At 53.9% G+C, this 23639-nt stretch overlaps 1 protein-coding gene and 1 long non-coding RNA gene across 8 annotated transcripts in view; one reads left to right on the forward strand and one right to left on the reverse strand.

Moving 5' to 3' along the window:
• Positions 1-1531: 1531 nt before the first annotated feature.
• Positions 1532-8185, reverse strand: LOC140612671 (uncharacterized). Of its 4 annotated transcripts, none has more exons than XR_012013811.1 (4): positions 7983-8185; positions 4214-4333; positions 2542-3186; positions 1532-1955 (listed from the first exon to the last, which is right to left on the reverse strand). It is a non-coding gene; the product is annotated as an uncharacterized lncRNA (long non-coding RNA). The 4 variants fall into 4 exon arrangements; XR_012013809.1 differs by having other exon boundaries at positions 2542-4115; XR_012013810.1 differs by lacking the exon at positions 7983-8185 and having other exon boundaries at positions 2542-2765; positions 2934-4115; positions 4214-6364.
• Positions 8186-8381: 196 nt separating this feature from the next.
• The window catches only part of PRDM11 (PR/SET domain 11), a 94421-nt gene continuing 79163 nt past the window's right edge, over positions 8382-23639 (forward strand). The window contains exon 1 of one of the 4 annotated variants that reach the window (XM_072790530.1): positions 8382-8798. Coding sequence is in view for 3 of the 4 variants with exons in the window: in XM_072790528.1 (XP_072646629.1) it covers positions 14713-15003 (291 nt within the window). In the remaining variant the exon portion in view is untranslated. Of the gene's footprint in view, positions 8799-14650; positions 15004-23639 lie in introns of those variants that run through there. The other 3 variants (XM_072790528.1, XM_072790531.1, XM_072790532.1) reach the window with 3 other exon arrangements.

Raw genomic sequence — 23639 nt, forward strand, 5'->3', positions numbered from 1 at the left:
TAAAAAGGCAGGAATTGTGGTATATTGATGGAATGAAATGTTACCCAATACTAAAAATTAACAGACTGCTGGTTCAAGCAATGGCATGCATTAATCTCTAAATATGCTGGACAAAGGGTTGTAAAACAAAACAAAACAAAAAACAAAAAAAACACAGAAACCAGAAACCAAAATAACAAGAATATGTGACAGAGGGGCGCATGGGTAGCTCAATTAAGCATCTGACTCTTGATCTCAGCTCAGGTCTTTTTTTTTTTTTTTTTAAGATTTTATTTATTTATTCATGAGAGACACACACACAAGAGAGAGGCAGAGACATAGGCAGAGGGAGAAGCCGGCTCCATGCAGGGACTCCAGGATCACGCCCTGGGCCAAAGGCAGGCGCTAAACCACTGAGCCACCCAGGGATCCCCTCAGCTCAGGTCTTGATCTCAGGGTCCTGAGTTAAGCCCTGCGTTGGGCTCCATGCTGGGTGTGGAGAGTACTTAGAAGCAGGAGGAGGAGGAGAAGGAGGAGGAGGAGGAGGAGGAGGAGGGGAAGGGGAAGGGGAAGGGGAAAAATATGTGACAGAGGCCACAAGTATCCCACGAAGCCTAGAGGATTCACTATCTGACTCTTTTCTGAAGGTTTGCTGATCCCTATTAGAAGAAAAAAATGTCTCCAGGAAAAAACAAAGCTCTCTGCTCTATAATCTAACAAGTTTGAGGATGTTGAAAATTATAGTGAAAGGCATTCTCTACAGTGTTGGAGGGTGTATAAAATCTAGGCTGTTAAAAAAAACAAATAAAAAAAGATGAGCCTATTATGATCTGTTATGAACTCTAGGAAAAACAAAAAGCTGTAAAATAAAGGAAATTTAATTATAGTGTGTCTTTGACTCAGCAGCTCACAATACTCATGTGGTCATTACAGTGAAAACACAGAGTAGGAACACAACCCAACACTGAGATTTGACCAAATTGAGCCTGTGGCAGTGGTAGGTGGCGGGCATCAGGGAAAAGAAAATGAATTTAAAGTAGTGAATGAACTAAAGACTCGCATCTACCATGTCAGAAAAACCAACAGATAATGTCTAAAATTGATCCATCAACAGCTAGCAATATAAGCACAAAATTTAAGAATTTGGAGGCAAGTGTGAGCTGCGCCAAAATAAATTCCAGATGGGTCGAATATTTACACAGAATATTAAAAGTAAATTAGAAGAAAATTGAGGACAATGTCTTTACAGTTTCCTTCAGGAGAAGGTCTTTCTAACTATGCCCACGAAGCCATAAACAAAAGGAAAAACAAAACATTTGAATTTCCATATAGTGAAGAACATCATAAATAAGCTTACAAAAATTTTCTGAACTGGGAAAATAAGTTGCATTATATATTTCAAACAAAGGTTTTTGCTATCCTTAATACGCAAACTACATTTATAAATCAATAAAAAGACACAAGGTTACGAATTTAAAATAGACAAAGGATATGATCAAGCAATTCACAAAAGTCCAAGAGATTTGTAAACATGTAAAAATATGCTCATTTTGCTAACGAAATCATGTCCCTTAAAACAACAATGGAGCATATCACTTGCGCATCAAACTCTTGAAGATTAAGCATATTGGTGACATTTCAGGGTGTAGAGAAACCAGCCCCCTCATCCTGAGTCAAGGAGAACTGACACTGGTTCAATCTTCGGAGGGTAGTTTGGCAAAATTGCTTCAGAATGTACAGCTGGGCATACGCTTTGACCCTAAAACTCCACTTCTGGAACTTATTCCAAGGGAATAATGAGAGATGCACACAAAATAGACATGTAAGGACATTTACTGCAGCATGTTTACAAGAGAAGAATATGAACCAACCTAAATATCCATTTGTTTGTGTGTCTTTATGTTCGTCTTGCCTGGGTCCCTGTGAGCTTCATGTGACAAGTGGCTCTCTTGGGTACTATCCGGTGTGCAGTAGGTCTTAATGTTTTAGGAACGGATGGGTGGATGAGTGAGTCCATGAAAGAAGAGAGGGAAAGAGGAAAAACTATGTTGAAGGTTATTTGCAGTTATCTACTCTACTGATTCTCGCATTTCTTAATTTCATGTATTAGTAGACATTCCAAAAAATTGAGGAAACTAATTGCTATATGTTTGATCACTTTTTATTTTGCCAAGTAGGGTCACTGGGGGAAAAAAAAAACCCACGAAGCTACCTCCATCATTTGCATGTGAGATTACGATCAGTTCATAAAGGGAAAAACATTAACACCAAAATAATAGGGAATGCATAATCGCAAATATAAGATCCTTGTAGTTGAATAGATTTGCTTTAAGAAATGATCTACAGGGATCCCTGGGTGGCGCAGCAGTGTGGTGCCTGCCTTTGGCCCAGGGCGCGATCCTGGAGACCCAGGATCGAATACCACGTCGGGCTCCCGGGGCATGGAGCCTGCTTCTCCCTCTGCCTGTGTCTCTGCCTCTCTCTCTCTCTCTCTCTCTCTCTGTGTGACTATCATAAATAATAAATAAAAATTAAAAAAAAAAAAGAAATTATCTACATTACCTTATGGTTTTCGTCTCCTCCACAATCAGGGAGAAGTTCTTCTCTGGCAGAGGTGTCTCCATGGACCGGCATGTGAAAGCTGGTCTTTCATTTCACAGACTGCTCCACTGAGGCTCGGAGCAGATGTAGGACCCAGCTCTAGTCCCCCAGCAGCCAGATAGCAGGAGGAGGACCAGAACCCACATCTCTTGACTCCTGGCCTGGAGCTGTCTTCACGACAGTACCTACGACCAAGCAACGTGCCTGCACTTGCCTAGAATGGAGAATAATTCCCATATTCCCCTATGGTGGGCACTTTGGAACTCATTAAACCTGAGACCTGACCTGGGCATAAATTCTCTCCACAAGAGCCCCAGCCCTGACTTACATACCTCCAGTGGCGGGAAACTCACTATTTGCACCCTTTGGCTGTGGGAGTGGTTCCATTTCTTTGGCAGTTCTCCCCTCCTGCTTTGGCCTCGGCTGAAATCTGTCTGGCTGTGGTTGCACCCAGCAGTCTTGAATCTGCTCCCCCATCTCCATGGGGTCCTGCAGGTTTAGGAATGTGTGGCATTCAGGAGTCTTATCCTAGAGTTGGCAGGGACTGGAGAACAGCCTCTCAAGACCTCAGTCTCCACCTCTCCTTCCTTCCCGTTCCCTAGTGCACTAGAAGAAAAGAGCAATACCGGGAACATCTTTTATCAGTTGATGATTGAATGCAACATTCCCAACCCAATTTAGGGATGAGGAGACAGAGACTTAGGGATAGATAGAGGGTACAGAAGAAGTCCCCTGAGATGCAGGGATTTGCCCAGATTCTCGAATTTGGGAACAAGGCTCCACAGCTAGCCCTCAGTTCAAAGTCTCCCCCTTATCTGCTTTTTCTGCTTTTACCGGTCTCCCAAGGCGCTGTGGGTTACAAACATCAGAAAATTATCTCTCAAAAAAAAAAAAAAAAAGAAAAAAGAAAAAAAGAAAATTATCTCTCACAGCTCTGGAGGCAGAAGTCCAGGATTGGGTGGCATCTGGTGAGAACCCACTTCCTGGTTCAAAGATGACCATCTTCCATCCATCCCCTCACATGGTGCACGGGGCGGGGGATCTCTCTGGAGCCTCCTTTGGATGGGCGCTGGTCCCATTCGGGGGGGAGCCCCACCCTCAGGACCTAACCACCTCCCAGAGGCCCCACATCCTGATACCAGCACATTGGGGATTAGGTTTCAACATATGAACCAAGGAGGGGGGCACAGACATTTCACCCACAGCACCGGGAAAGGGAGTTTGGGTGTTTTGAGCTTCTCCAGTGGGCACAGCGGAGGGCACACCCTGCCTCCCCACCGAGCCCCGGAAGGTGGGTAGTTCCCCAGTCCCTGGAAGGGACGTCAGATGGGCAACCAGAAAAAGAGAGACGCGTCCACATCAGCCTCCTCTCTAAGGAGGGGTGGATTAAACGAGATGCCAACCTTGTCACCTGGCACTCCGTAGATGTCAGTCGTCACATGGCAGCCTAGGTGATTGTGTGAAACACAAACCCGTTCCCACGTCTCCCTGGCTTGAAGGTTGCCAGTGGTTTCTGTGCCTCAAATCAATCCACACTGTGGGAAAGCATGGTCCACATCCCTGCCCTTCCCCACTCATCTCCCTCCCTATGTGCCCCCCACCCCCACCCAGGCCACATTCTGGGCACACTGACCTGCTGCCACCTCGGCAAGGTCCTGCTTCGGACCCCTGCATGGGCAACTCTTCTCAGCTCTTGGTGGGCCTGGTCCCTTCATCTGTCCAGACCCCTCTGCTCCGCGTGGCCTTCCCAGTCCTGAGGGGGTGAAGTGGCTCCTTTGCCGCCACCCCACGAAGCCCCACCTCCACCCCAATCACCTGGAGGCTTCCTAAGCAGTTGTGAGTGGTGCTGGCTTCTGCAGAAAAGAGGGGTCTGTTTCCTGCCATGTCGTGACAGGAGGAAATAATGGGGGCTACTTTCGGGGAGGGAATAGGTAGGGGATAGCGGTTTGGGCTTCCTGGGGAGCTGGCAGGAGAGAGGCAAGCTGTTTGTCAGTTGAGCAAAAAATAGCAATGCTCATCTGACCCAGGGCATTAGGTCTTAGCCACCATCAGCAGCTGGGCGAGGAATCCCTTGGTCTTAAGCCAGTCCCTCCTTCCTTCCAAGAGAGGGATCCCTCAGCTGTTGGGCAAATGGACAAGACCAGACCAGAAGAGGACCGTGCCTGGCTTAACACGAGGCCCGTGGAATGCTGGTCCCTTGAGAAACTCTTCCAGACGCAGATTTATTTTAAATGTTGATTTCTTGCAATTAAAATGGAGGGGGGCGCATCTTTAATAGAGGACAGACGAAATAAAGCTGAGTCAGTTGGATTAGAAGTGGGAAAGAGTGAATGAGGAGGAAGCAACAGCCAAAGTTGTTGGGAAGAGGGGTGGAGTTTGGCTCTGAGCTTCCTGGCAGCCAGTGCAAAAAGGGAAACCTGATCAGTTATGGAGCTCTTCTTATTAGCAAAGGACATGCTTGCCAGTTCCAAGGGTGAAATGCAGTTGATTTTCAGGTTTTGATTTTTCCAGGCACTAAATCTGAATGAAATTTCTCCCTTGAGGGCTTAGAAGGGATTATCAGTATATGCCATGAACAACATCCTTGTTTTATAGCAAATGTGGAAGTGAATCGCTAATGATCCAGGGGGCATTTAGCTAGCTAGTATCACTGGATGTATATTTTGCAGTATCATTATTAGCAGTGGGTAAGGAAAGTCTCAGATTAGCTTTTCTTTCCCAAGAGCTGAACTTGGTTCACTTAGAGGATCTCAGTCTCAGCTTGTTATACATATTTTGCGAGGGGAGGTCATGGGGTACCTACCTGCCTTCACATCACAAAGTTCTGGTCACTTCTTTTTGTGCGATAGACCCAAGAGAGAAATTTGGGAACTATTTTTACCAACCATTAGGTTGAAAAGCTGCATTATGGGAAAGGACAATGAATGAGAAGTGTCCAAGAGTGGAAGGCATTGAGCAACGGAGTCAAGCAGACCCAGGTTTGAATCTTATCCTACCTCGAACTAGCTGTGTGGCCTTGGGCAATTTTCTTAACCTCTCTGAGCATGGTTTTCCTGTCTGTAAAAATAGTGATGATCAGATCTGCCTTGGATTGTTGGGTCAAATGGAAATGTCCCAAAAGTGTGTGCAGTGTTCCCTTCACTTCAATCTCTTTCTCTCCCTCCTCTGCTGGTTTCAGGGAATTCAGGTGAAGCTCCCACCCTACCCCTGTTTCTTTGTTTCAGGCCCAACTCAGCCACAGAGGGAAGCTGAGGCCCAGCTTCACAAGATCTGCCTTGTTCACACCACGTGTGAACACCACTTGTCTGTGGCAATTACCTTCAGACCCCAGAGCCACTTTCTGCCCACACTCATCCAGAGCACCTGCGCCAACCCTTGAGTTGCCATGGGTTCCCTTGGGAGATGGTTCCAGCAACTATCTCAGCTTTGTTTCAGATTCCTTCCTGTGCATTGGTCTTGATTATGTCTCTATGGGGCAACTTCTTGCCGGCAGAACTTTTTGTGGGACCCCTGGTCCAAACTCTTCATGCCCTGCAGAAAGAAACTAGAGCCCACATAGGAAGAGTCTGAGCTCCAGGTTACATGGTCTGGGCAGGGGGCTACGCTCTCCGAGTATGACACTTGAAGCATCAGCTCCCCAGCCTGCAACGCTCTAGGTTCCACTTCACAGATGCAGCCTTGGGACTAAGTATTCCTGGCAAAGGGAAGCCAGATTGGGCCAAATGGCTGGACAGATTTAAATAGAAAACTGGCACCACAAGATAAAATTCCCTCCTTGCCTCACTTACCAGCTCATTCTCTTACAGACCTTTTTTTTTTTTTTTTTTTTTTTTTGGCTTTCTGGCCTCATCTGCAGTTCCTCTGCCCACCACCCACTCTCTACTCTGGTCACAGAGGACCACATGTCAGACACCGTGGGCACTTCACCGCCTCTGGGTCTCTGCTTGTGCTATTCACCTTCTGGAAATGCCACCCTACTGCTGCTGGGAATTCCAGGTCCCTCGAAAGGCATGCCTCTGACATCACTTCTCTGGCCGACCCTGCTCCTCAAGGGGAATGAACGGCTCCTTCCTCAGTGCTCTTCCCCTGCCTAAGCACTTGGCCTCCAGGATAATGCTTAGGGAAGCTGGGTGTGCGTTCACCACGGAACTGTTTCCAGTTAGCTGTGAGACCTCCATCTCCTGGCCAGATGGAGACCTCCTTGAAGGACCCGCTTCGCTATCTTGGTACTCCCCTGTACCCAATACCCTGCCTGGTGTGGAACAGATATACACTCCGGGAACTTTTATATTTGTATTGAATGTCATATGATGGTGGCATTCGCTACTGTTACTTGAGCATCTACTATGAGCAGCTTGGTGTTGGATGGGCCCCTTAAATACCCTCTCATGGCCCCTCACACAGAGCCCGCAGGCAGCAAGGGCAATTCCGGTGCCTCCCTTTGCAGAGGAGGGACCTGAGGCTCAGAGAGGGAAGTCACTTACTCAAGATCACACAGCTAGAAACAGCCATTGGATCCCAAGAAGCTGTGTTTTTGATGTCAAAGTTAAGGGGGGGGGGGGAAGGATGATGTGGTGCCTAAAGTTTTTTGCACACCCCACCCCCATCCCCAACATCCAGACTCCGGGACCTGACCGTGGACGCCCATCTTAGGGCCAGGCTCCCAGCCAGCAGCGAGCTTGAGTGGGAACCTCATTCCCCCGGGAGGAGGCCTCCCTGGGGTGGTACCCAGCGGAGGCCGCCTGTGCCAGCTCTTGCAAGGGCTGCGATGGATTTTTTGAGGGGGCGGGGAGGGGGCGCCCTCACTGGGCAGCGCCCCACCTCGGCGCCTTCGTGGGACCGAACCCCTCCAAGCACCTCCGACTGGGGGCGCGCGGGGGGTGGGGTGCGGTTAGGCTCCCGAGTTCCAGCCGGCGTCGCACAGCCTCCCGGGGCAGGAGACCTTGCCGTTCCGCCACCAACCAGCCTTGCAGACAATGCCAGGAGCACGGGGTTATTTTGGGAATGGTTGTCCTGGTTACGCCATCCCGCGGTGTCCTCTGCCCCCATCGCCACCCCTCCGGCTTCGTGGGCGCCGAAGGCAGCGTCTCCGCCTCCCCAACACTTTTGTGTCTGTGAACGTTCCGCCCCACCTTTCCCTGGCTACCTGGTGTCTCCGTGACACTGAGTCCCATTCACAGATGGAGAAACTGAGGAACCGAGCCACCGCGCGCGGCTTCAACAAACGTCTTTCCCAAGTCGGCCGGGGGGGACCAGCCGGGCCCGATTCTCAGAATCTCAAAGCCTCCAACGAATTTCGATGTGAAGCTCACGTGCGAATGAGCTTTCCCACTGGAAACCGCAGCCCCACCGAAACGGTTAACATTTCGAGCGAACCCCCCCCCCCCCAGTCCCTTCCATACCCTGGGCTCACAGCGGGTCTCCCGCTTTACAACTTTAGTTCGCGTCTGCAAACTGCTGGGCATTCAAAGGGTTAAAAGGGACCCGGCGGGGGCCCGCTGCGCTGGGCGGGGTGTCCCGAAAGGGTTAAAATTATCAACGCCTTCATTCCCCGGGACCATCCTGTTCAGCGCGGGCAGCCTCGGGGCCAGGAGAGCCGGGGAGCCCCCCCGCCCCCCCACGGAATGACTTCTTAAAATTCTAGAACTTTTAATTCCAACCAATCAAAAAAAAAAAAAAGAAAGAAAGAAAAAAAGTGTCCCAGTTCGAAAGTTCTTTTAACCTTTTCTTTTTTCATTTATTTTATTATTTTTTTCTCTCGGTTTCTCCGCGGGCTAGATTATAAAACTCGCCGCCTCCGTGTGGGTTCGAGGAGCCAGGTTCCCCCCTCCGGGCCAGCGCGCGGGGCGGGGGCCGAGGGGGGCCCCGGGACTTCTCTCCGGGGCCGGGTTGGGACGCGGCTGCTGAGTCCCGGCTCCGGCCCCTGAATTGGGGGGTCCGCGTCTGCCCCAAACGCCGCTTTCTTCCGTTTTCCATGTCATTTCCTGTACTAATAAGATGGTGGTCAAAGCAGGGGAGGAGAGCAGCAGCGAGTCGCCGCCGCCGCCGCCGCGCCGAGGCTGGCGCTGAAACTTTGCCTCGCCGGGGACCAGCGCGCCCGCAGCGCGGCCGCTCCCGCCGCGGGGGCCGCCAGCCGGGGCCGCGCCGCCTCCGCCGAGCCGCCCGCCGGGCCGCCCGCGCCGCCCGGGCCCCGCGGCTGCCGCAGCATTCCCGGGAAGGTGAGTCAGCCCCGGTAGCCAATGTGGCCATTGAAAATGGCTTCGGAAAGCGCTCGGCAGTTTGCCAGCGAGCGCGGGGGCCGCCGGTGCAGGGGCTGCGAGCGGCTGCGGGGGGCGCGGGCGGCCGGGGGCCCGGCGCGGGCGGCGCGGGCGGCGCGGGCGCGGGGGGCCCGGGGGTGGGGGGGGCGGCTCGTCCCGGCCCGGAGGTGGGTTAACCCTCGGCAGGTAGCTGCCGCCGCCGCCGCCGCCGCCGCCGCCGCTGCGGGACTCGGGGGCCGCCCCTCCGCCTCCTTCCTCCCCGCTGGCTCCTCGCTCGCTCGCCTTGTTACAATGTAGCCTTTTCTCTGCGCCGGCGTCCCGCCCGCTGACGGACGTGGCCGCCGACCAATGGGAGCGGCGGCCCGGGCCGGGCGTTCGGAATGAGAACGCGGTGACACGGGCGGGGCGGGGCGCGAGGGCGGGAGGGCGCGAGGGCGCGGGGCGGCCGCTGGCCTAGTTCTCGGGGCGCCTTCGGCTCGGCGCCCGCGGCGGGCGTGGGGGGCTCGGGCCCTTCGGGAGGCGGCGGGGCCGCTGCCGGCGCAGCCCTCGGTTTCCCGCGAAACGCGGCGGGGCCGGAGGCCGGCTCTTTGATGTATTTTAAGTCTTAGTTGCGGTGTCGACTCCCCGGAGTGTGGCCTCCCTCCCCCACTCGCCGTCCCCAAGGTGCTCTCGCCTGCAGAAACTGCAGAAACTTAGCGGCCAGTGACCTTTCTCCGGTCAAGGCCAGCTCGCCCTTAAGGCAAGTCGCTGCTAGGAGAATACACGTTCCCGGAGCGTTGGGCGATGCTGGCTGGAAAGTTGCACTGTGTCTTGGACGGGGTTGGGCCATAGGGGCTTGACCCCTGGGTTGGGCCGGGACTTAGAAGGGGAAAGATGTTAAATCTCTCTTCTTAGACGTTTGCTTCGTGTGGAGAGAGGCTGTGGTATATAATTTAGAGTGGCTCAGAGGATACACACCCAGTTCTTTGTGCTCAGGGACAGGAGGCAATAATGAGAGATTGCGCTCGATGCCTGGAAACCCGATAAACTTAGGGGTTTTTTGGTCTGGGCTGGGGCAAAAGAATTTTCCACCGAGCCTGATGCCTTGGACACCCAAGCTTGCCTTTGACCATAGGACCCTTGAGAGGAAGGGAGGTGTTGGGGGTGTGAGGTCCACTGGCTGGAGTCTGGAACAGGCTGTGGTCTCCCTACCTGTGAGACAGGGGCATGGTCTTCACCCACCAGCTCTCTGACAGGTGGGCAGAGTGCTGTGTGGGCACGGGTCTGAACACCTGCTGGGAAGAGCCCGAGCTGGTCAGTTTAGTTTACTGAGGGGTTTCTCTACTGGAGTCCTTTCCCCTCTACTGCATACCTGCATGGCTTTGGGTTTGGCACAATTATCTTTGACCTCTCTGAACCTTGCTTGTCCATCCCGAAAATGGGACCAACACAGTCTGTCTGGCAAGGCAGTTGTGAGATTAAAAGCGATAGAGAGAAAATGCCTGGTGCATGCTCCACACATGATTTGAGAACTGTTGTCTGTCTGGGATTATTGGGAACATGCTATCCCCCGGGGAATATCAGAATTGCCTGCCGGGCCCCACCCGGGACCGTCCGATTCCAAACTGACAGGGCCTCCAAGGAGCAGCTGGGGCAGGAGCTAGTTCTCTTCCCTAATGACATTCTCCAACATGAGGGCTCCCCTCCCTTGTCCCAAGAGCCCTGATCAGCTACTACAACCATCACTCAGATACCATGTTGGCATGAGTTAGAGTTCTGTCCTCTAGGCCCCTTGGATTCCTGTGTTGCATAAATGTGTTCTTGGTGTTGAGTATGACTTCAATTATCTGAGTCTTTCCTCACAGGGACTTGGATGGGGAAGCAGGGTTTCCCTGGTTCTAGGTCACCGGCAAGTATGAAGGAAGTAAAGACCACTGGACTAGGAGTCACAAGTCATACGTGCTTCTACAGCTGCCTCCTTGGCCTGTCCTCTTGGCTATATCGTTGTCATGACCAATACATGGCATCCAAGGCTGTCCCTTGCCTCCTAGCTCTCCTCCAGGACAACATTCAGAATCTCCTCTAACTGTCCACCTGTAGCCTCTCCTCCGTGCCAGTCTCCACATCACAGAGTGATCTGTTCCAAAAGAGATCACATCAGGACTCATATTTCTCACTTAAAACACCAACAAGTCTTCCCAGTCGCTTTTGGGATAAAGAACCAGAATGCCACCCTGATCTAAAAGCCCTGGAGTGATCTGGCCCCGGCCGCTTCCTTGGCCTCATCTCGTACCCTCTTCTGGATCTCGCTGCACTCCCTGTCTTATTCTTTCCTGCCTGTACCGGCCTTCCTTCTGGAATACTGAAACAGTCGCCACCTAATGAATGAGTTAAGGCTAGCAAAGGGTGAGGCGGAGTGGGAGAGTGTCCGTCCGATGGTCCTTTAACCTATCCTTAGACATTTCCAGCTCACCCAGGCACAGGGTAGGATTGGATCTAGGTGCCCTTGTACTTGGGTGGGGCCATGTTGTGGGCCTGTGAGTTGTGAGCTACAGGGACACAAATCACTCTGGGCCAAAGCACTTAGTGGCTGGCGCAAGACCCTCCAGAGTGTTCTTTTCCTGTGGTGTGGCAACTAGCGGTCAGTGGGATGGTGGCTGTTTTTGCTAGCCTGGGTCCCTGTGTCACCGCGTGGGATGGAGCCCCCTGGTGCCCCACAATGGACGTGCAGCTCTAGTGATATTTCAACTTTTGCTGTTTCAACCACTGAGATTTGGGGGTTGTTTGTTACCACAGCATAACCTGGCCTCACCTGACTGGTACAAGGACTGGAGGAGCATTCCGGGCAGAGACAAGTACACACACAGGGACTCGGGAAGGCTCATCCTTAGCAGCCATGGTGACCCTTTTGACAAACAGATGTGAATCTATCAACCCCTGCCTGAAAAACCTTCGGGGACTCCCATTGCTGTTAGGAGAAAGACAGAAAAACTGGGGCTGCCCTCCAGACCCCGTGGGGACACTGTTTTGCATAATTCCATTTGCCGTGTCCCATCTGACATGGTGCTTTCCTCATGTTGTTCCCCTAGGCCCTGACCATGCCCCGCAATCCCCCCTGCTTCGGCTTCCTCATCCTTCATCTTTCAGCTTCCACATCACCTCTTCAAGGAAGCCCCCCTAATTAGATCAAACACTCCATTACAGCTTTTCATGGCCCCACGTCCCTCTCCTTTGCAGCACTCGTCTTTGTAGTGATTTTACAGTTGTGGATATGATTATTGACGGTGGTCTCCCCCTTTCATCACACCAGGAGCTCTGCGGGTACAGGGCCTGGGTTGGCTTGTGTGTGCTGCTGTATTTCCAGTATCTGCACACAAGACTTGCTCTTCCAAAGAATTCCTGAGCACTGACTGCGGGTTCGCTGTATTTGGGGGGCAAAGGACAGAATAGATGAATGCTGTTTCCCGGGTGTCAGGGCAGGGAAGGAGGCATCAGCCCTGGCGGGCAAACTGGCCTGTAGAGTACAGGTGTTACGCTCCCCATCCTTACAGGTGTCCGTGCTCCAGAAGGACCATGTTGCTGGGAGATAGGAGAGGACCTTCCAAGAGGGCAAGAGGGTGAGATTTAACAAACCCTGAGGCTTCTGGTGATCTGGAGAGTATATGATTCAGTGAAGGAGCCACAGAATAGGAGATCCAGGGATGGCGAAGATAATGATGATGAAGGCAGCAAATGTTTATTGAGGGCTAAATGTGTGCCACGTATGGTCCTGAGCATGTCTCTATGCAGGAAACAACTCCACAAGGTATATATTGTTATTTTCATTTCACAGATGGGTAAATAGGCCTCAGGAGCTGGACTAAAGGATCCAGGGTTGCACAGTGGTATGGCCAGGATTGGAACCCTGGCACTCTGATGCCACCTCCTTAGGGATGCCCTCTTAGAATGAGAGCAGGGAACCCCAGACCTGCCTTTGGAAATGCCACATGGGGTTATAAAACCCTTCTTGGGGAATATGTTTCTAGGAGGTAACACCCACCTAACATTGGGGTTTGTGCGAGTGGGTTGCTGGCTCAGAGCTCGTTGGTGGCCTTGGTGCCAGGGCCAGTCTAGAACCATCTGGTGCATCTCCACCCCTGCTGGGGCCTGAGAGTTCTTGGAGGCCCTGGAGCCCCATGGTCTCAGAGTGGGGCCTAGGAGAGGCTTCCCTGCAGCTGGCCCAGGGGCTGTGCCGGAAAAATAAGCCGTGCAGAAAGAAAAAAAACAATGAAGAAAAAAGAAAAATATGCTGTTATTTTTAAAAAGCCTGTTTCCTATTGCAGATTTGTATCTGTGTTGGAAAGCCCGATGTTCACGCGGTGCAGCCGCACTCGTGGTAGCGTCCCTGGCTGAGGTTCTGTAAGAGGGGAGGCCTGGGGCATCTTTCAGCCCTCCCCGCCTTCATCAGGAGGTCGGGGCACACTGTGCTGGGCTCGGAGGTGTATGTCAAATCCAGTTTTTGCCCCTACAGAACTCAAGGACCAACGTGGGAAGTGAGCAGTTAACTAGACAATTACAGATTCTAGCAGATGGGTGCAAGGCAGATGGCCACTGACTCTAAGTCAGGGAAAGCTTCCTGGAGGAGGAGGCGGCCTTTGATCTGGCTTTTGAAGGGTGAACAGACAGCAAAGAAGGGAGAGGCATTCTGGTGTGGGGTATGGCTTGCGCAAAGGCATGGGCACGCAGAAGGCTTGGAGAAGGTCAAGGAGTTCAGTTTCCCTTTCTAGAAATGGAGACAGTCATATCAGTCCTGTGCTACATTCTTTGGAAGACATTTTTTTCCTCCCTGTTCTCATGACCAAATTTAAGAGGAACACATATTGTGCCCCATGAGGCGTCTTCGACCTCCATTTGTGGATGAGGAAGCTCAGTCAAGTTCAGAGAGGTTGAGTGACTAGCTCTAGATCACACAGCTATAATCTAATCTTTCCAATCACTCTGAGAAACCCACATTTATAAAAGAAGCTTTAGGGGTCGCCTACCTGTGTCCTGTAACAATTCCCAGCAGGTTTCCTGGGTGCTGTAAATGTGGGATTTGATTTATAAGCCCTCAGTTTACACAGCTGGTTCCAGGCCCCTCTCCCCACCTGGGAACCTCATGGGTGAGAACTTGCAAGCACACTGGGACAGACCAAGGGTCTCCAAAGAAATGACACAGGGTGAGGTGAGGGAGAAGTGGAAAGGGGATCACGGCAGAAGGCTGCTGACTCTCCTGCTCCCCAGCATCAGCCTCAGGTCCCCAGTGGGTGCCCAGGGGTGGAGACCCTGCATGCAAAGGCACACCTGGGCCTCTGGAGCCTTCAGAGCCTTCTAGGGCTTTCCTTTCCACCACTCTCTCCAACCTCCCCAACTCGACCCATAAGGCCAACAGGGACTCTTCCCAACTTCACCTTTTCCCAGATCCCTTGTCTATAGCCCGTGAGGCTGGCAGCCCGGTGCTCATGTCTCCCATCTTAGAGCTGAGAAAACGGAGGCCCACAGAGGGGAAGCCGTATGGTGGAGGTTGTACCGTTTAGGGGGTGACCAAGCTAAACCCCAAATCTGGGACCCTTCCTCTGCACCCACCATCCTCCTGCAATCGTCAGAACAGGATGGGGAATTCTCAGGACTTTTGGCCCCGTCTCCAAATCCTGCTCTCCAAAAGGAGAGGCTGTGGGGTCACTGCTTGACTGTCCACAGTGGCAGCAGCTCACCCCTCCCTGAGCAGACCCCCGGAAATGTGCGTGTCAGGGCAGGGGTGGGGAGGGGGTCGTGGCCAGTGGGGCTTCTCCTTCCTGGGCTCATGGCCGGGTTGGGGGCCAGAGTGAGACCAGCAGACAAGACGAGCAGCTTGACCTGGGCACCGAGCTGGGCTGGTATGGACGTCACCAAGCAAGTAAATATGGAACCACCCCCACAGTGTCAGCTTTCCCAGAGTGGCTTCTCCCACTATCTCTCACTTTCCCCAAGGGAAAGGGGTGAGGGCCGGGAAGGGATCCTGCTGCCCGATGCTCATGGGATGGAGATGGCCGACCTGGGAGGCTCTGGGACAGCCGAGGGGCATGGGGAGCAGCCCAGCGGACCCTCGGCCCCAGCAGGGAGTGAGCCTTTCGTGGGGGCGGCTGACTGGGACCCAGCCCGGCTGGACTCAGCATTGTCATGGCCCAAGGTACAGGGAGGGAGGGTGCTCTGGTGGTGGGTGGAGGTGGGGGAGGCATTTGCAAGCTGAGGCCTGGCCCTGACCTCACAGCCCAGCCCTTCCGTGCCCCAACCCAAACAGGGCGGAGTTGTTGCAGGACAGGTACAGGACAGCCGTACCCCAGAGGAGAAGCCAGACCAGCCAGGGAGGCTGGTATTTAGAGAGGAGGTGAAGAGGTCAGAGGCTCAAGGTGTCCCAAGGGCAGGGGCAGGGTGCTTAGACTGGGGCAGGGGGATTCAAGGCGGTGAAATCTTCAAAGGAAATCAGCAAACTTGGCAGCCAGGGAAGAGTTTACCTCCTCCCAAAAAAAGGACATTGGGCCTTGGGTAGAGGAGAAGCAGAAAGGGAGGATACAGGGCCAAGTTTTGGGCTGGGTGATCCAGGCCTTTAAAAACATCAGAATAAATAAATAAATAATAAAAAACATCAGAATAGCCAAACTTGAGCGAACCTCGTACGTGTAGACGGGCCGTGTCTGAAGCAGTGCGCTGCCCCATCACGCTGGTGTCAGTAGCCTCCATTTATGGAGGACAAAGTGAGGCCCAGAGAAGTGAAGTGACTTACCCAAGGCCACACAGCTATGAACGGTTAGAGCTGGGACTCGAACCCAGGTCTGCTGACTCCAGAACGGAGCTTTTCTCTACTGCCTGGGGGTTGCCTCACTGTCACTGTACTGGGAACTGCTGTGGGAGGCTGTGCTGGGAGGGAGGAGGGAGCGTGGTCTGGGAGGCTTGCAGGCTCCAAGCGCCTGCCCCTGTGACGCTGAGTAGTACCGAGAAACTACAGCATGGGCCAGCTGTGGCATCAGGCCGATCGGCCTCTCTGTGCTCGCCTGAGAAATGGGCAGCACAGCCTGGCACAGGTGCCTCCCGGTGTGGCTCCGTTGTTGGGACCTTCCCGTCCATTTTTGGGTCAGGAGACGTTCGTGGAGTTCCCCTTTGGGCTCCGGAGGGCCAAACAGAAACACATGATTTGATGAGCCCTGTACCCAGAGAGGGTGGTCTGCGGCCCCCCGCCCATCCGTGAGCTGCGTGTCGCTGGTCTGCAGCAGAGATAGTTACAACGCTGAGAGTGTCAAAAAACTCGTATCACAACTTGACATCACTGCGCCATTTGTTTTTTAAATATTTTATTTATTTATTCATGAGAGACCCAGGGAGAGAGGGAGGCAGAGACACAGGCAGAGGGAGAAGCAGGCTCCGTGCAGGGAGCCTGATGTGGGACTCGATCCCGGGTCTCCAGGATCACACCCTGGGCTGAAGACGGCGCTACACCTTAGCTGGGCCACCGGGGCTGCCCACTGAGCCATTTTTTAGTTGTAATTTACAAAAGCCTCAGTTGGCAACAGATTGGAAAACTTAAAAAAAAAAAAAATCTCTACCACAAATAGTGTGAGCAGCTCTGGCCCAGATCCTAACTGTGATTGAAGGTAGGAAATGCCCTACTTGCTGGAGGATGTGGCGGGGGAGGGGAGCAAGTCGTTCTGCCACCAGCGGTGGGAGAGGGAGAGCCTGGTAGGCTTCCCAGGGGAAGAGGCATGGCACTGGACCGTGAAGGAAGAGTAGAAGTTTGCCGGGTGGAGGAAGAGGGCTGGACAGTCTAGGTCCTGGGAACAGCATGTGCAAAGGCAGACAGCATGAGGATAGGGCGGTTCAGGGAAGGGCAAGCGGTCTCGGGTGTTTGGAGAAGAGGTGGAGGAGATGGCCTTGGAGAAGCAGGTTAGGGCCAGACTGGGAGGGCCTTGATTGCCAGGCTGAGGCGGGACTTAGAGGAAGTAAGTGACCAGAGTGTTCTGGAGACAGAGGTCCTGAGGTGGGGGATAAAGTCACAGCCGAGGAGGTGCTCTCAGTGGCCGAAAGGGCCATCCAGGTGGTGGTTGCTTCCATCTTCAGCCTTCAAGGACGGCTGTTTCTTGGTGCCTGCGGGCTAAGTTGCTGGGGAGCGGGCCTGTCATTGTCCCTCCTGAGGCAGCCAGCCCCGTGGTGGTGCTTTCTGCCTGGAGGCCCCCAAGTTGGTCCTGGCTGGACAGGCAGGCAGTTCTCGGGTGCGAGCAGCAGGCCTTCCCGGGCCGTCCTGGTCAGCAGGTTGGCATCTGGTGTGGTTGGCTGGCCGTGGCGGAGCCCCTTTATCCTCCTGCCTGATGCAGCCAGGGCTGTGAGCTGTCGGGGGCGGGGGGGGGGGGCGACTGCCCCCAAGGAGTCCAGAGCCACACCAGGGAGCGTGGGCAGGAGGAGACCAGGAGGAGATCTGAGGATGGGGTGGGGGTGGGGGCTGGCCCGGCACAGGGCCTGGTGTGTGATGTGGTGTGGGGTCTGAATAGGAGGTGAGCAGTGGACAGCTTCCTCCTCGAACCGTCCATTGGGTCAGGGCCGAGGCCCGCACGTGTGGCCTGAGGAGCGAACACTTGGCCCAGGAGGCGAGGGATGGCTGGTGTCCCATCCCGGGCCAGCGCAGGTGAGCAGACAGCGTGGTGGCGGGTAGTTGCTGCCGTGGTGCGGCCTGGGGAGGAGAGAAGCCAGCCCTCCCTGGCTGGGGGCTGCTGGGAACAGCCACTGGTGTGCCTGGGCCTGCATGTGGCCACAGGTCCACGGAGAATGCCGGCCTGCGGGGAGGGAGCTGTGGGAAGCGCCTCTCCTGCCAGCCCCACCTACACCCTCCTCCTCGGGGCCCCTGCTCAGAGTGGCCCAGCCTTCTGCTCCCCCCCCTGCAGCTCCCCATCGGCTGGGCTCCCCATCAGTTGGGCCCCACACAGCAGGCTGGACTGTCTGGCTGCCATTCAGGGGGGAGTCCAGCTGCCCGGGATCCTGCAGGATGGGGTTGGGAGGCGTTTGCAGCCCGGCTGGGTCCTGGCTTCAGCGCCAGCAGTCACCGAAGAGCTCTGGTTTTGACAGTGGCCTAGCTTGTGTCCGGAGGCTTCAGGCTGGAGTCCTCGGACCTCTCTGGCTCTCTGCCTTGGGCTGGCCGCACACTGGACTCGGTGCTTGCCATAACCCTAGGGTCTCCCCAGTGTGGGGTCGTGTGGCTCTGGGGCCTGCCCTTTCTCAGAGCACTGGGTGGGACCTCCTTGCTTCTCCAGGGCCCTTCTCATCACAGGACACCCCGAGCCTGTTCTGTGTGGTCCATGCCACTTTGTGTCCCAGATCGGATCCTCCAGGGCTGCGCCCAGGACCCAGGGGCACGTCCAGCCCTTTGGCTCATTGCAGCCTGTGTTGGGCTCTCCGCGCCTGAGCTTTGCGCTTCCTCCTCCTAATTTCCCTTTGTGGATCCTTAGCCTGCCTCTGCCCCAGTTCCCTGGCTACTGGTGAGGCAAGGACTCTCTGGCCCAGCTCCCAGGGTCCCCGCCCCTAGTTTCAGGTAGAAACTGTACTCTTCCTTGGCACCTGCCAGTGGCTCCCTGCCCTCCCTGAGCACCCTGGCCCTCGGCCCAGGACAATGGCCAGGAAAGGCTCCACTGCTCTTTCGGGCTCAGTCCTGTCTCCTCCCATGGGTCCCTCTCCACCTGGAGAATCCCTCTACATGCTGCCTCCTGATCCCCGCCCTGGGGTCAGAAACGGGCCCCTTTCTGGCTGCCCTTGGGCTCCCAGACTTGCAGCCCATCTGGCTGCTTTGGGAACTCCGTTGTGACCGCCTCCTTTTCTCAGTGTCCGTGGCGTGGTTGGGGGCCTCACATTTTGTGGGAGTCCACAAAGAGGCTAATGTGGCTGATATCTCATTGTATTTATACAGCAGGCTTGGTAGTTAGATACTGTCCATCCATTTTTGCAGATGAGAGGGTTGAGGCGCTGTGGGGTTCAGTGATTTTGTCAAGGTCTTATGAGAAGTCAGGGGCAGACGCTGGGACCCAAGCCTGTATCTCAGCTCTTTTCTTGACCACATTGCTGTCTTGCCAGGTAAGGTAAGAGCTTAGTTGACCTTTGCTTGTTAGATTGTCAGGGGCCAGGGCCCTGGCTGGGGCTGGGGCTGACCCCATTGGGGACTGGGCTCACCATGTGGCATGGCTATGGCTTGGGCTCAGTGTCACAGGAGCCATCAGCCTTATGAGCGTTTCTTCTTCCTTCCTGAACTCTTGTCCTTGGTGTGAGGTTCTCCCAGATACACAGCCCCTACCCTGGGAGTCTAAGGTTAACACCACGCATACTGGCCAGTGTTTGGGGGGCTGCTGGGACCCAGGGGCTGGGGCTAGGAGTCACAGGGGGCAAGGGGAGAGGGAGACACTGGTCTGTGCATCTCTGCCCAGGTCATGGCGAGGGCCTCCAGCCTCTGATGCTCAGTGCTTCCTTAAAGCCACTCTTGATGCAGAGAGACTAAGGGCTCCCCCCCCCCCCCCCCCCCCCCCCCCGCACTCCCCTGACAAAGCTCTGAGGCTGAGGCTCTGAGGCTTGGAAGGCCAGCTAGCCCACCTGCCTTTGTGTTCCTCAAATTCTTTCGAATCACTCCACCCAAACGCAGATGCTTGCATACCTCCAGGGACCAGCAGCTCATTGGTTCCAAGGCAACCTGCTGTGTCTTTTTTATGTTGTTTTACTAAGTTTTAATTATGTAAGGAATATACAGATACATTTTTGTTGTACCGAAGTCCAATATGATTTAAAAAGCTAAGTACTATCTTCCTTCATAACTACAATATTCCAGCCTCCTCTGCAGGGTCAATCATCACGGTTATTACTTTGGTATATATCTTTCTAGATACTTCTCTATACATCCACTCACAGAACCTAGAGGAAGATGTGCTATTATAACACGCATGTGTGTGTGTCTGCGTGTGTACATGTTTAAATGAAGGGTTACATAAAAAAATAAATGAAGGGTTACAGATCACTGTGTAAATGCTTTCCTCAATGTTGGATCTAGGAAATCTGTCATGGTTTTACCTAGAAAGCTATCATAATTCCTTCCTCCTTCGTTTCTCTTCTCTTCTCTTTCTTTCTTTCTTTCTTTCTTTCTTTCTTATACACGGTAGTTTTAGCCATTCTCCTACTGCTGGACATTTAAGTTAATTCTAATTTTATTTCTGTGCCTCTCTGGGCTTATCTACTGCTGGGTATGGGAGCCTGTTGCATTTTTTTTTTTTAATAAATGATTGCACAATATTTAAAAGGCGTCCACTGAGACTTCTTTGGACAGAGCCAAATGTCTCCCTGTAGGTCCCAAACTATTCCTGGTGTCTTCTTTAGAGTCAGAGAGAAAAGGCTACTCCCCTGTCTCCTGGTGGTCCCCAGAGAGCTGGAAATAGTAGCCATGGCTCCTGGAGACTTTTTTCCTTCACACTTGGGTATTTCTACCCTGACTCAAAGGGCATGTTTTTGGGTGACCCATCTCTTGGGTGGCTCTTGTGGTAAGTGGACTTTGGAGTCACTGGGTTCTTGGTCCTTGGTTCCAATCCTGGTGTTTCTGGGAAATCTCCTTAACCTCTGGGAGTCTCAGTTGTATCCTCTGTAAAATAGAGATGACAATAGCATCTGTGTCACAGAGCTTCTGTGAGGACCAAGGAGGCGGACACGGGTAAAGTGCAGGATGCTGTGCCAGGCACACAGTAAAATCCCACTAATACTCTATCCTGGGGGCTCTTGCCTGTCTTAGCTCCGCACCCCACTCTGAGGACGGGGGCCTGTGTCCCTGGTGGGCAGCCTGGGATGGCTCTGGCCTCTGCAACGGTTTTATCCCACTGTCCACTCGCTGATTTCCCAGAGGAGGCTGCTGCCTGGGAATGCGGCGGGTGATTGGAATACTTCCCGGCTCGGCCCTGCAGGTCCTGGACTGGGGCCTACGGGGAGGGAAGGAGGTCAGCCTGACCCTTCGCTCGGCAGTGGTGGCCGGGAGCCTGGTAACGTAACCCCACACCTCGGGCAGATTTACCAGCTTTCAATGGGGCCTGTTGTGGCCGGGGATTTGATCTCTCTTGGCCTGCAGGGTGGGCAGGAGAAGAAAGCAGCTTGGGGCCAGCCTCTCCCCTGAGAGCCCTGGGGCCCGTCTGGGCCACACTGGCTGGTCCAGGCTTGGGGTTGCCTTTCTGCTCCGGGGCGGGGGGGGTGGGGGGGCAAATCTCTGCCTGTGACTGTGTAGTTAGAGTTGGAAAGGATGGCCCTTCTGCTCTTCCCTCACCTCTTCCCCACCCTTCAGGTTCTAAACCACCTCTCATGTCACCTTCTCACCAGCTCATCACAGCCACCCTGTGAAGCGGGTTGCCTGGCTGGGGCCATTTCACAGATGCAGATGCTGAGGCTCAGAGAGGTGAAGTCTGGGAAAGTCTTCCCAGAGCCACACGGTTAGCCATCGGTGGCATTGACAACATACCCAGGCTGTCTGGATTCTTGTCCAGTTCTTTTTCTTGAGGCCACCTGCGCTGATAGTCTTGGCAGAAGGTGCCCCGCCGGGCATCCCCATGTGACCTCTTGTCCTCCGGTCAGTGGTGTGTGTGGTGAGTGGGCACGGAGGGTTGGGATTATCTCCTGAGAAGCAAGAAGCACCGTAGCTGGCTCGGGGCCCAGCCCTTCCCCAGCACCAGCCACAAGCCATCTCGGTCGCCAGTGCGGGGAACAGAGTGTGGCTGCTTCAGCTGCAGCCCTCTGCCCTGCTGGGGGAGGCTTGCTCTCTGTGGTGTGGGCAGGGGGCTGCAGCGACCCTCGGGACTCTGGGTGCTCCTCCCAGGGAAGCAGGAGAGCAGCCCACCGTTGGGTGGAGAAAGCAAGTTTCAGAGAGGCACAGGGGCTGCTCTGAGATGGCAGTTGGCGGAGGAAAAACGTGAAGCCCATGTCCTGATTCTTTGTTGTTGGGTCACGCCAAAGACATTGAGCTGGCCTCAGTCTGAGCTATGAGCATGGCTGGTGGGGTCAGAGGGATGTGGGCTTGGGCCCTAGGTCAACAATAACTTCATATATTTTTTTTAAAGATTTTATTTATTTTTTGAGAGAGATTGAGAGACAGAGAGAGCACAAGTAGGGGAAGGGGCAGAGGGAGAGGGAGAAGCAGATTCCCCACTGAGCAGGGAGCCCAATGTGGGGCTCGATCCCAGGACCCCAGGATCATGCCCTGAGCCAAAGGCAGATGCTTAACCAACTGAGCCACCCAGGTGCCCCAAAAACTTCATATTAATTGAACACTTCCTATGTGCTGGTGCTATTCTAAGTCTTGACCCATAACATTTCATTTAATCTTCAGAACAACCTTATGGGGTAGATACCACTAGTATTCTCCATTTACAGCCAAGGAAACTGAGGTACAGGTGGGCTAAGTGACTCCCTAGAGTCATATGGTGGTGAAACTGGGATTTCACTCAGAGGTTGTGTGTGAACCACCACAGTGCTTCTTAAGGCCAGGAGGACCCCCAGGGCCAAGCACACCTTATTCCGGATGGTACCTGATACATGGCAGGTGCTTGTTATATGTGTGTCAAGTGAATAAGCAACTCAATCTTTCTGGATGTCAGTGAAGTGAATACCAAGCCACCTTTCCCCCAGCATTGATGGGAAGGATCCACTCGGTGCGTTGATATTTGAAAGTGCTGATAAGCTCAGGGCTCGGGCCATGGCTGCTCTGGTCACTCTGGGGAGACAGTGCCACTGAGCTGCTCTGAACCGTGTCCCATGAGTGAGTGGTGCTGCTCCAAGCTATTGCACTGGAGCTCACCTGCCTGCCCTGGGGGGCAGAGGTGGGTTCTTTCTGCATGGGTGGCTGTGGGATGTCACCCATGGCTGGCCTTGGGCTTCCTCTGGGCCAAGCCAGGGGCCAGAGGGGCTAAGGGTGAGCACTGTGACGGTGTTCGTGAGGGACCCTTGCATTCCTTGAACGCTCACAGCCTGCTGGGTGATTCACGTGCATGCACGCATGCACACACACCCATCCAGGTGTTTTCTTGTCAGTTTCCTGAGTCTATTTTTCACCCAGGCTCAGGAGGTGAGGGGACTTGCAGGTTTCCACAGGTGTAGGGTGGGATTCCAGTCTGCTTCCAGCTACTGCCTCAGAAGGAGCCCTCTCCAAGTGCTCACATGTCCCCTGTGGGTTCCAAAAGTATGAACAAATATCAGATATAACCAGACCAGGGTGTCCCAGGGGGTCTCTGGGGTGACTCCTGCCTCTGCTGCTCCGGCAGGTGGGGAATCCCCTCCCACTCGGATTTGCTGTCGTTCTAAACAGTTTTGACAGCAGGCTCTCTGTAGCAGGACTCAGGAGATGCTGTTCCGTCCTAGGCTCTGCCACGGGTTTGCTGTGTGGTCTCGAGTAAGCCCCTTCCCCTCTCTGGGCCTTGATGTGCAGCCCTGTAAAGTGAGGCCACGGGCTCGCTGACATCTACTGTTCTGTGCCTCCATTAAGGGGTATGACTTATGCCCCACTTTCTCAACCCCTTTTTAAGACACTAGGATATTGGGGTCCCTCCTCCTTGCCGAGCTGGGACAACTGGGCTTGGTTCTGGTGTGGCCCAGTCCTGAGATGGTGAAAAGCGTGTCTTAGGACTTGCTGGGGAATCCCTGCTGGGTCCACTCCCCTCGGCCCACCCTGAGAACTCGAAGTTTGGCAGACAACACCCAGCATGGGGGGAAAGCACGGCTTTTGGAGTGCATGAAATCTGGGTCAGAATCCTGGCTTTGCCCCTGATCTGTGGCTGTCTG

The sequence above is a fragment of the Canis lupus genome, chromosome 21, assembly GCF_048164855.1.
Source record: "Canis lupus baileyi chromosome 21, mCanLup2.hap1, whole genome shotgun sequence".
Lineage (NCBI taxonomy): Eukaryota > Metazoa > Chordata > Mammalia > Carnivora > Canidae > Canis > Canis lupus.